The sequence below is a fragment of the Lactuca saligna genome, chromosome 1 (assembly GCF_052625555.1).
Source record: "Lactuca saligna cultivar CGN05327 chromosome 1, ASM5262555v1, whole genome shotgun sequence".
Classification (NCBI taxonomy): Eukaryota; Viridiplantae; Streptophyta; class Magnoliopsida; order Asterales; family Asteraceae; genus Lactuca; species Lactuca saligna.
This window is the reverse complement of record NC_136417.1, coordinates 174,937,629-174,950,465: the sequence shown is the minus strand read 5'-3', so window position 1 is coordinate 174,950,465 and position 12,837 is coordinate 174,937,629. Positions and strand designations below refer to the sequence as shown.

General features: G+C 33.3%; 1 protein-coding gene across 1 annotated transcript; it reads left to right on the top strand.

The window, feature by feature from the left end:
* Window positions 1-261: 261 nt before the first annotated feature.
* LOC145001475 (secretory carrier-associated membrane protein 1-like) lies at window positions 262-4,407 on the top strand. The gene is made up of 11 exons (XM_078960848.1): window positions 262-512; window positions 1,494-1,613; window positions 1,714-1,776; window positions 2,023-2,056; window positions 2,261-2,386; window positions 2,473-2,535; window positions 2,616-2,709; window positions 3,674-3,719; window positions 3,795-3,862; window positions 3,955-4,003; window positions 4,091-4,407. Exons 1-11 carry the CDS (start codon window positions 453-455, stop codon window positions 4,214-4,216), a joined length of 849 nt encoding a protein of 282 aa, XP_078816974.1. The 5' UTR covers window positions 262-452; the 3' UTR covers window positions 4,217-4,407.
* Window positions 4,408-12,837: the final 8,430 nt, after the last annotated feature.

Genomic DNA, 12,837 nt, shown 5'->3' with positions numbered 1-12,837 from the left:
CGGGTTCATAACAAAAATATAATAATAATATGAATATAAACAAAACCAATAAGGAAACACAAATACTTTTTTGACTTTATCTCCATGTATTTATTAATATGTGTAAAAAAAAATTGTACAATATTAGTTGACGTTTCAATCCGGCCATGCATGATAGAGTCAACATAAAAACCAACGTAAAAACAACGCCTACATGACGAACACACGATATATATAAATAAACACATATCAATCTATATGTTATTCAAAGTGTATGTATCTTCTTCCCTCCATTTTCCTCCGCCACAAGACGCCCTTGGGTTGTCAGATAACCATATCTGAATCTTCTTTGACACTTAAGAGATTTGTTCAAATTATTCCTCCTACTTCTTTATCTGAATCACACACAAACACACACACGATTTCACAGTTAGTGTGTGTAAATTCGAGTCTGATCAAACAAAGCTTCATCCATGGCCGGCCATCGTGATCAAAATCTGTTCGGTCATGACGATGATATCAATCCTTTTGCAGTAACTCTCTCTCTCTCTCTCTCTCTCTCTCTCTCTCTCTCTCTCTCTCTCTCTCTCTCTCTCTCAAGAATATAAATATTATATCTATATACACATCAAATTGCTTTATGCATGTTTCGTGATGATCAAAAACAAAGATCCATTCGGTAAATGTAATGTTCTAAGCTCAAGCCCACAAAATAATTCAATTATTTTGAAAAATAAATAAATTTTATTTGTATATACACATCAATTCGCTTTATACATGTTTGGTGATGATAAAACGAATAGATCCATTCGATAAAATGTAAACGTAATGTTCTAAGCTCAAATCAGTAAAAATTTAACCGAAGTTTTCAAATTGTTCAAAAAACCGCAATTATGTTTTATCTGTTCAAAAAAACCCAACGAATTTAACATTTTGTCTAAAAAGCCTAATTAAGTTATACTTTCCTAAAAATCAAATAAGAGAAATAGATGACGTGGCTTATTACCGTATCGGGAAAATGACTAGTTAGACGAACAAAGTTTTCAAAACGTTTAAAAAACTCCAATCATGTTTTGACTGTTCAAAAAAAAAAAAAACCCAATAAATTTAAACAAAACAAAATTGTGATTTTTTGAACGGTTTGGAACTTTGTTGGACTTTTTAGACAAAAAATTAAATTCGTTGGATTTTTTTGAACAGACAAAACATGATTGAAATTTTTTGAATGATTTGAAAACTTTGTTGGGCTTTTAAATCATTTTCCCTATAAATTATCTCAAATGATTTTGTGTAGTTGTGTAACTTACAATAATGCTTATGATTCATAATTTTAGATTAATCGAGTGATTATTTGTGTAAAATGGGAGCTATTGTGAAAAACAAGACTTCAAGATATACAAATATATATAAAATGGTGTTACACCGATATAATATACATTAATAATTTATATATTGTTTGAAACAACAAAAATGATAATTAACTCGGGATATAAGATTACTTTATTTTTCTATAGAGTCATAACAACAATCATCGAGTCCCTCCAAGCTCCAAGTTATCAACTCTTGGTCATGAACCTGCACTTGCCTACGGTCATGGCGGCGCTGCACCACATACTTCTCTAGATACGCCTACGGTAATTCAAGTTTAACTACAATGTGTATTTTATTAAATCTTGTATTTATTTTTAATGAATTAATAAATTATTTTGTCTTGGAAATGTATTTTGAACTTAGAAATTAAAGAAGAAGAGACAGGAGTTGGAAGCTAAGGAGGCTGAATTGAACAAGAGAGAAGAGGTATTTAGGGTCACAATAGTTTAAATTCAATCAATGTCTCTATCAAATTTTATTGTCCATAACCAAAAAAATAGTTACCAATTTTCAAAGGGAACAAGAATAATTTTCAGAAAAATAAAAGACAAATTTTGACTTTAGTTTTTCAACCAAAAATAATTAATGAATGCAGATCCTGAAATAAAAACGAATTAAAAATTGTAAATTATTATTATATCAGGTTTTTAATTTATTTTTTAATGGATGCAGATCCTGAAACGAAAAGAAGAAGCAATAGCAAAATGTAAGTTCTTATTTCTTAACATCTTTCTCACTATATTTTATCTTGATTTTTAGACCCTAAAACAAAAAGTGAAAAAAAAAAAAAATGAACGTTACAAATAACAAAAACCGTTCATAAAATTATTCACAAAAAAACCCGAGTTTATTAATTAATGACTACAAAAAATTTCTTATTAATATTCTTTTGTCTTTCATCATTGTATAGCTGCTGTTGCTGGCATTAGAGTTAAAAATTGGCCTCCATTTTATCCCCTTGTACATCACAATATTGCGGGTGATATACCAATTCACCTTCAAAGAATACAGTATGTTGCATATGCAATATTATTAGGTACGTTCTCGAGCTTCGATGTGTGTTACTCTGATATAAATTATGCTAAAACAAAATTTTAGAATGATTATACTTTGTTGTTTCAGGAGTACCAATTTCGCTTTTTTGGAATCTTATAATGAGTATAGCAGTATTTGCAAGTGGGGCAGGTTTGTATTTTATCTCATAGAACATTTTGAATAATATCTTTTATTTGACTTCATAACATCTTTTGCCCCATCTTCTATAGAGGGTGCCTTTGTGTTCTTCTCTGCAATCTACTTTTTGTTAGGGCCTCCGGGAGCCTTTTACTTTTGGTATCGTCCACTGTATCGTGCAAATAGGTAAGCATGTCTCGTTATATATATATATATATATATATATATATATATATATATATATATATATATATATATATATATATATATATATATATATATATATGGGAAAAAGTAAATATACCCTTAAGGGTATATAAGAATAGGTACCTTAACCCACCATAATATATCGTTTTTTTGATATATTTATTATAATGTGTTCTTAAACTTCAACGCTAACTTGATTTACTTTCAAGATTTTCGAAATTTCACTATTATCTTCCTCTTACATCACATCTTTATGTCGGACACGCTTTATATATTATAGTTAAAAATTAAAATTATGTAAGAGGATTATAAATATAAAATTTATATAAAATTTAGAATTAAATCAAGTTAGAAGTTGAATTAGAAGAACATTGGATAATTACAATGTGTATATATGATACAAAATAAAGTAATATTGTGAGTTTGGGTACCTAAGCTTATATACCCTTAAGGGTATATTTACTTTTCCATATATATATATATATATATATATATATATATATATATATATATATATATATATATATATATATATATATATATATATATATATATATATATATATATATATATATATATATATATATATATATATATATATATATCATCTTTTTTCAATTTTGGTGTTACACACTTCACGTCACTCTATCTAAGTGACTTAATTTTATACATAAATTATTAAATATTAACATAGAAATAAATGTGTTTTTTTTTAAATATATGGTTACACCAATCACACCAGGAACTTTAAAATTAGTCCAATATTATATAATATACTTATATTTTCTAATATAGAATAAAAATCAGTCAATTGTTGCTTTAACGGGTTTAATTACTTCAAATATTATTAGAAATTAAGTAATAGTTAGTTACATATCGTATATTTTTTTTATGTGTTAAATAAAATACAATTAAATCTTCTAAAATATTTTTCCATATGCAGGACTGATAATGGTACAAGCTTTGGTTGTTTTTTCTTCAACTTCTTCGTGAGTATCTTACATCTCTTCAACTTTATATTTTCATAACAATTATAAATTGTAACTCGATTTATTCTTGAATAGAATCACATCTTGTTCTTTACCTTTGCTGCAATTGGTCCCCGCATATTATTTGTTGGGCTACATTTTGCGTGAGTTCCTCATACATTTTTGACAACTTCTCATATTTTCTTTATGTTTTATACAAGAAAATATAAGTTAAATAATTGTTTCTTGTTTACAGTGGGATCTTGAATGCAATAAGTCTCATGAAAGACCATCCCGCACTCGGGGTAATCTCAGAATTTCAATACTTACATAAAAAATTTACTTTTTATATTACAATAAATAAATAACACTGACAAGTTTTTATTTTGTAGATTATGAGCTTTATAGGATTTGTATTGTTTGCAATTGAGGCAATTGTAAGCATATGGGTTTTCCAACAAGTCTATCGGAACTTTCGTGGTCATGGCAAATCAGCTACAATACGAATCGACCTTTAAGGCAAAGAAAATAGTCCAATATCTCTTTTCAACTAAAAATAGTTCTGCAATGAGTATGAGATCGCGCAGTGTTTCGTTTATGGATTGTTGATTGTTTATTGTTATTTATAAACAATAATCTTTTATTTGTGACTAAATTTTATTTTTTTTTTTGAAATAGTGATTAATTGTTATAGACATTTATGATATTTTTGACGGATATTTTGGAAGTTAATCACTTATATTTGTTGTTACTAGAGATTTTTCTAATCATAATTATTATTTTACACGTTTTACCGAATACTATATAAGCACATCTTGATGATGTTGTGCATAATTCTTGGAGTAACCAAGATCTTCGGTTGGTGATGTTGGGTGACAACCAAACAAGCTAAGAACTTCGGACAAATATCAAAACAAACTTCGGTGAACTTGCGGAAATAAAACTTCTGAAAATGTAAATCAAGTTAACACAATATTTAACATGGTTCGGTCAAGGTAACCTACATCCACGGGCGAACGAGAGAGAGAGAGAGAGAGAGAGAGAGAGAGGATTTTATTAACTTCCAAGAATAAATACAATCACACACAAATGTTACACCTTACTTGAGCTCTCAAAAAAAACAAGAGAATCTCTCTTGCTTACTAACTAATCCAAAGGAGTGCTCTCAACCTCACAATGATTATTCTCTTGAAATTTATGCACACATATAATGATAGAGATATGAGTCTATTTACACTTGAAGGATTAGCCCTAAAACCCTAATGGGTCAAGCCTATTGGCCCATAGACCCATGAATGGTGACAACCAATCATATCCCGCCATGCAACATCTTCTGGAACATTCTTCCATGTCACACAACCCATGAGCATCAACAACACACATGATAGAGCACCTTGTGCCATAGTGGAGCGTCATGATGTACAAGTGGCGCATCATGAACACTAATGGCCCAACATCCATCTTGGTAGCACAACATAATGTAATCCTTGAGCAATACCAACTTCTGAGCATCCTTGAATGATCTTAAGCATCATAGAGGACTTCATAGAATACTTGACTCATCGGGGATACCATGGCCCATCAAGGAACCAAAATGGCCCACGTTGCACCATAATGGAGCAGCATGTGCAAGGATGTCGCAACATGCTTCAAGTGTGGCGCAAGAACTTTTAGGTTGGAGAAACATCACCATCTTACCACAAACAACAAAATACATGGCACAACAAGGTCATGCTTGGCACAACAGCATATTCCATGGCGCAACATGAGTACTTATGGCGCAAGAGAGGTACCCCATGGCGTAAGAGGGAGTAGTTTGGCGCAAGAAGTAGTTCCTTTGGCATAATGATCAATACAACTTATATCACATATTTAACACCATTTAATGATGCTATTGCACCGTTTTTCCCTTTTAAAGATTTACTACGATAAAAATATATGCTTTATATGTTTTGTAGAAGTTTTGGAGATATCAGGCAAAAAAATAGGTTTTTTGCAGCAAAGTTTCACCGTACCAACATAACAAATTTCCGTAATGATGTGGGTCTTTTCCTGTAACCCTACGGTAGTATATCGTACCTTAATTGATAGCTAGTGAGCCCTAATGTGAGATGGCCATAGCCCTACAGTAAAATCAGCGAGACCTACGGAAGAACACCCGATATATACGGTGAACAATGAAATCAGACATCGAATGAAATTGAGAAAATCATATGGTGAACCTTTGGCTATCCTATAAATACCCATCTTATGTCTCATAAATAGACACACATCAACTAGGGTTTATAAGTCATTGCATCTGGCGATTCTTTAAAGAGCGACACATGGGTTGAGATTTTCATAATTTTCTGCATTCAAGGCTTCAAGTCATTAGGTTGAACCGGTGGTTCAACTATCGAAGATCACCAATTCATCATCATTTTCTCCAACCTCACAATCCCATTACTTGTCCCCCAAGGTTTCCTCGTTTCTATTTTTCCAGTTATTAGACATTAATAGTTTTTATGATCTTTCATGTGTTCATGAATCTTATGTTGAATTATATTGTTGTCATTAAAGTCATGTACTTTTTTATTTTTATGAAAGGATAAATCATTAGGGTTACTTCCGAGGATGTTTAGGATTTTTGGATGAACACACTTGATTATTAATTACTTCTATTTGATTTTAATTTTATGGTGTGTTTATATGATAATCTCTTGGTGATAATGATTTAAATTGGGTTATTTGAATTTGTGTGATTTCATAATTAAAATAGTGCATTGTCAATTCACCGATTGTTCCAAGTTCAAGTAGTTTCGGAATAAAGACAATTGGTTGAATTCACATGTATTATTCCAAGTTGTGATATTAAATTTTAATATTGTAATAGTTAATTGCAAGACACTTTATTGCTAATTCACTAATTGTTCCTAATCCTAGTAGACATGGGGAGTAAGACAACTAGTTGAATGAACATGTTGTGTACCCAAAATTATGTGTTGCAAGATACTAAACCACAATTACATCTAAGTAATTGAACTAGGATTTTAGGGAAGTAAGTGTGTGAATCTGAACTGTGTGACAACTGAACTGGGAGTACCTTATTTTCTCATTCATACCGTAACATCCCAAAATGAAGACCAAAAATTTCATTTTTGATATAGTGATTTATAAACAATTTATAAGAAAACATCATCAAGTTATTTCATTTCATAAAAACCATAGATCACATGTCTCAAAACCATCTCATGTAATAGTAACAATTTTAGAGTGCAAATCCCAAGAATCTCATGTGCGGAAAATCATGTGTGTGATGCGCTGCTACCGGGCCGGCTCCTTTCCCTCCAAAGAAGAAGGACCTGAAACAAAAATTGAAAACCGTAAGCACAAAGCTTAGTGACTTCCCTCATCATACCACATACCATATAACATATATACTGTCTAACATATCTGGGTACTGGACTACCCCTTCAGTCTCTTTCAACCGGCAACTGCGTAGCATATTAGCGTGCTGGCCTACCTATTCGGTCCTATCGACTGCCACCTAACCTAGCATATCAGGGTGTTGGCATACCCCTTCGGTCCTTTCGACCGATACCTTTCCTAGCATATTAAGGTGTTGTCCTAACCCTTCGGTCCTTTCGACCAGTACTAGGGACTATTTCACCCCTACTCTACCATACACCATCCTAGTACATAAACATATAATCAGATATTTCCTAGCTTATATGGGTTCTGGCATACCCCTTCGGCCCTAACGACCGGTACTGGTATCTATCCTACCCCTCCTATCACATATCACATAACATCAAAGCATACTAGCACATAAACATAAAAGATAACAACATACCATATAATTATCACAAAGACAATCATCTCTACTATAACCCTTACTAGTGGGTTGGCCTTGGTACCTTAGACCCACTTCTACTAGAAGGTAACTCACCTCAATGGAAGTAGCTGAACTATCATCGACTCCGAGATCAACTCTCCTGAAACTCCTACATATAACATCTTTTTTAATCACTCTTTCATACACATGACCCCTTTAAGGGTCAACTCTAGTCAAAGGCCAACCTTCAGGTCCAAGTCAACCTTCTGGTTGACTCAACTCGTCGAGTTGGTTGACCAACTTGTCGAGTTCCTGGGTCCATAAAACTTTGGAGTTTCGATCCTACCCGCCGAGTTCTTCCATGAAATGTCGAGTTCCCCTTCATATAAGTCGGGGAATTTTCACTCGCAACTCACCGAGTTAACCCTTGAACTCGTCGAGTTCCTCTTCATGTATGTTGGGAAATTTTTCTTATCAACTCACCGAGTTCATCCTTAAACTCGCCGAGTTTGTCACAACTAGTATTTTAAGACTAGGAAATTTTGTCCATGTGTAATTACTTCTGGAGAATTCTTGGAACCTTAAGTATAATGTTATACATGTTATTCATTCAACAACAATAATTCGAATGAAAATTTACATGTGAAGCCCTAAACCTAATTCAATTCAATACACTCACTCATCTTTGGGTTTAAAACCTTAACTTTCCTATTTAAATCTCTTATTGGACCAGTATACCCTTATTGTGCCTAATAGGCCAATAAACCCTCAACTTGGTTCTTTTGGGGCAAGAATACGCATTTGGGCCTAAGTTGGACCCACATTCATTAAACTATAGTATTTTGGGCCATAAGACTCTTCATGGGTCTTATTGGGCCGAAAATACTCATCTTGTCTTTATGGGCCTATTTTAGCTGAAAACCACTTATTTAATTATAATGGGCTGAAAACCCATATCCTTGCACTTATTGGGCCTTTAACTCATATGTTGGCCCACATGAATCGAAATTCCTAATGTGCCAATGCTATATCAAGCCGAAGATCCATGTTCTTTTCTTTCTTCCCATTCTCAATTATATATATATATATATATATATATATATATATATATATATATATATATATATATATATATATATATATATAAGAAAATAAAAGAGAAAATTTAATGGAGTTAAAATAGTGACACCTCACTAATGCTTCCCATACATCCATGTAAAATGTCCAACAAATATCTAGACAATTAAGAGATTACCCATTAAGCAAGGACCTTAACCTCACCTCCTCTCTCTTCTATTCTTATTCTCGGCCCTCCCCTCTCCATTTCAAACTTCATTTCATTTCTAAATTCTCTCAAAACTCTCAAGAACTCCCTTCCATCCTCTCTAAAAATCGTGTGTTGCTTAAGTAAATTCAAAGCTTCTACTTCAAGAATCATTAAGTTGGTAAGTTATTATTACCCTCAGTTGGTTTGTTTCCATTTCATGTTAAGGTTCACACTCTTAAACACTCCATTTCATGATTCTTGCTTCCTAGAACTCCCTAAGCTCGAAAACTCATCTCAAGGAAGCTTCCAAGGCCGAAAACACCTTCATCCTCATTTGTTTCTTCATCAAAACCGAATCCATCACCAAGGTGAGTTCATACCCCCTTGCTTTTGGTTTTAATATGTTTTTGGGGGAGAATACAAGTCGATTTTTTTGTTAGATCTAAGTATTTATGCATGTATGTGTGTGTTTTCATGTTATATGTTGGGATAATGCTATAAAGATATGTTAAACCTTCATAAATCTCGAAAGATATACCAAAGCTTGGTGATGTTTGTAAACTAAATCACATTATGTAACTTACTATGAAGTTGAAAGGATTAAACGTGTTAAGAAATACTTGAAAACTAAATAAAAACCGTATGAGGAGCCATATTTAACAAATAAACAAAAAGTGAAGCCTTTATGTTAACTCACGGTTTTGAGAGGACCAAAAGAGTCATTTTTAGATAAAAATGGATCTTTATGATATTCACGGTTTTAAAGGGGCCAAAAGTGTTAATTTTCACAAAATGCACTTCTATTTGGGCCTTCACGGTTTTAATGGGCTAAAATGGTCAATTTTCATGAAAATGGACCTTAAAAAATCACGGTTTTCATGGGCCTAAAATGTAAAATTTTGCCTTTATGGACTTAAAATATCATTTCTATTAAATTGGGCCGAAATTGTTATTTCCAATATAATTGGGCCGAAAATGTCATTTCCGTTAAAATTAGGCCGAAAATGTTATTTCTATCAAAAGTGGGCTGAAAATGTTATTTTCACTAAACATGGGCCTTAATTGTAAACTTTCGGTCGTAAAGGGGCCTAAAGTATCATTTTTATCAAAAAATGGACCTCTGATGTAAATTCTCGGCTTAATGGGCCAAGAATATTGGTTTTACTTAAAGTGGGTCTTTATGTCATTTTGGTAGATAATGGAACTAAAACAAGTATAATTGTTGGGCTTATAGCGTTGCATCATGGGCTCGGTCCTTAGCCCAGTTTTGGTTGCCAGTTTGGGCCTGTCCAACCGTGCATGTTTTGTTCTAGGGTTTAGTATTTAAGTTGCATGCATGCAGTCTTTATAATTAACGCTTTAATTATTTTTCTTATTAAGTTTTGTAAACCCTAGCTCACCTCTATAGTGGAAGTTCTTCATCGAGCTCTGCTGAGGCGTGACTAAATATGAATCATAAGCATAACGTTGATTCCATACTGTGTTCGTAATATTATTGTGTTTGATTTGTTTGGTCTTCATCTTTTCCCTGTGAAAGATCTAACCAATCTGAGTTTTATTCACAACAATTGGTATCAGAGCAAGGGAATGTGTAATTCATACACATCTCTTATGTTGAAGAAGTAATTAGGGTTTTTCCGCATTGATTGATATTAATTGAGCTGTCATTCCATATTGGCGATCTCATTAATTGTCAATCTTACACCAACGATAAATTACAAGTCTGATCTTAAACAGGTAATCGATCAAACGTCATCATGATGTCCATGGATGATTCTCAAACCAATCCAATCAACATCTCTAACAACATTGGTTCAACAACAAGGATTCCAATCTTGTATACTCAAGATTATGAAGTTTGGACGCATCACTTTGAAGATTATGTGACCGGATCAGAAGATAATGGGTACTTGATCTGGGGAGCTATCACTGTTGGCCCATTCGCTCACTCAAGCACCTCAAAGACTGTCAAAACTTAGAAGCAGTACAATCAGCTTGTGAATGATGTAAAAGATATTCCTCAAGACGAGAAGGAAAAGTTTCAATGCAATATCAAGGCATTGAGGATGATTAGGTTTTCTTTGTAGTCAGATACGTTCCGTTTGGTGAGTTCTTGCGCTACTACTAAAGAAATATGGGACAGGCTAAAAGAACTGTATTCCACTGATGAAGATCTGGAACATTAGATTCAAACTCTTTTGCTTTCTGAATTTGGTGATTTCAAACAGAAGCCCGAAGAGAAACTAGTTCAGGCTTTTGATCGCTTTAATCATCTCTTAAGTAAGATGATAAAGCATGGGATTGAAAGGAAGGTTATTGAACAGAAGGTTACATTCATGAACGGTCTAAGACCTGAATGGATGGCTGTAGTATCCATTGTTAAAGCAGATGAACAGTTTAAATCGTATTCTCTAGCGAAACTAGTGGGAATCTTGAAATCCCATGAAAGTGCACTGTCTAAAGAAACGAGTGTGGTTTCTAGTTTGGGTTCGTTAGCCCTTGTTTCTAAAGGGAAAATTTCTGTTGAAGAAGAAGAGGAATTGGATCTTGCTGACTACGATCTAACCGGTGAAGAATATGCCATGATCATGTCCAATCCTAGAAAGTTCATTAAAAGAAAGTTCCCAGCCAACAAGAACCGAAACTGGCAGGGAAGTTATTGTTGGAATAGTGTCTAAGGCTGCAACTATATTAGGCAAGTATTTGATCCGGTTGTGCATGGTCCTTTTGGGTTGCCTTCACCATAGCAACTTGATGGATGATTTATTAAAAGAGAGTAAATATTATAAGGAATAATATATGGTTATTTAATTAATATAAGTCATAGATTAATTGGAATTAATTTGGTGACTTAAAGAGATTAATTAAATAAGAGGGTATAAACTGTCAATTGTTTGATAGTTTCACTTTAGACTATAAATCCTTATCCATGATAGGATGGACGATTTCTAGGGCTTGGATAAGCCAAAATCGTCCATAGGGTTATCAAGGAAAGGATATGGATCAACTTAAAGTCTAAGTTATCCAATTAGGGTTAAAGCTGTAATCCTTAAGGAGTCTACAAGTATAAATAGACCCTAGGGGTGAGGGAATTCGACACACCATCTAAAGTAGAGATACTCTGGCCGAATTCCTCCCCTCTCCTCTCTCCTAAATCATCTTGCTTGCTATTGGTGTTTGTAAGCCATTAGAGGAGTGACATTTGTGACTCTAGAAGCTCCAAGACAACAAGATCAACAAGGAATCCAAAGGTATGATTCTAGATCTATTTCAATGTTGTTATTTAACCTAATTAGCCATTAGAAGTCTTGGACTCAAAGCATGTTTAATTAGAAAGCCTAGATCCGAGCATTAGGGTTTTGCATGTGCACATAGGAAAGTTCTTATGGCTAAAACCCATCAGTGGTATCAGAGCCTAGCTTGGTTTTCTTTAAATTGTTGCTTGATTAACTGAAACAAACCTGCAAAATTCGATTTTTTGGGTTTTTGAATCATGGACTCCGCGAGTTCCAAAGTGGACTCGGCGAGTAGGCCTGACTCGGCGAGTCCCTTTGTGTACTCGGCGAGTCCGGGCGTCAGGATTAGGAAAAACCAAATTCGATTTTTTGGGTTTTTGAATCATGGACTCGGCGAGTTCCAAAGTGGACTCGGCGAGTAGGCCTGACTCGGCGAGTCCCTTTGTGTACTCGGCGAGTCCGGGCGTCAGGATTAGGAAAAACCTAATCCGATTTTTTGATATATATGACTATAATCTTGATCTAATTAAAGATATTTATCATCTAATAAAATATTTAATTCCCTTATATGATAAATGATTAATTATTTTGATAATTATCTTAAAAGAAATCTTGGATAAATCAAATAAAGATAATTAGGATATTAATTGTTAATTGGAATTATTTGTTATTTGATCCTCCATGTTTTAAAATGTTTAAAACTTGCCCTCAAGTTTTGAAATTTATACTTGTGATTAAAAGGTTTTAATTTAGACAACTTAAATTTCAAACCCTACGTTTTAAAAGGTTTAAAACACAACCCTATACTAATATGATATTACT

What these genes read in the sequence shown, in the direction of transcription:
- LOC145001475 (XM_078960848.1), top strand. Translation starts at nt 453, where the DNA reads ATGGCCGGCCATCGTGATCAAAATCTGTTCGGTCATGACGATGATATC. An exon ending in GTTTTTTCTTCAACTTCTTC is followed by an intron (nt 3,720 to 3,794) that starts GTGAGTATCTTA and finishes ATTCTTGAATAG; the next exon opens with AATCACATCTTGTTCTTTAC. An exon ending in TTTGTTGGGCTACATTTTGC is followed by an intron (nt 3,863 to 3,954) that starts GTGAGTTCCTCA and finishes TCTTGTTTACAG; the next exon opens with TGGGATCTTGAATGCAATAA.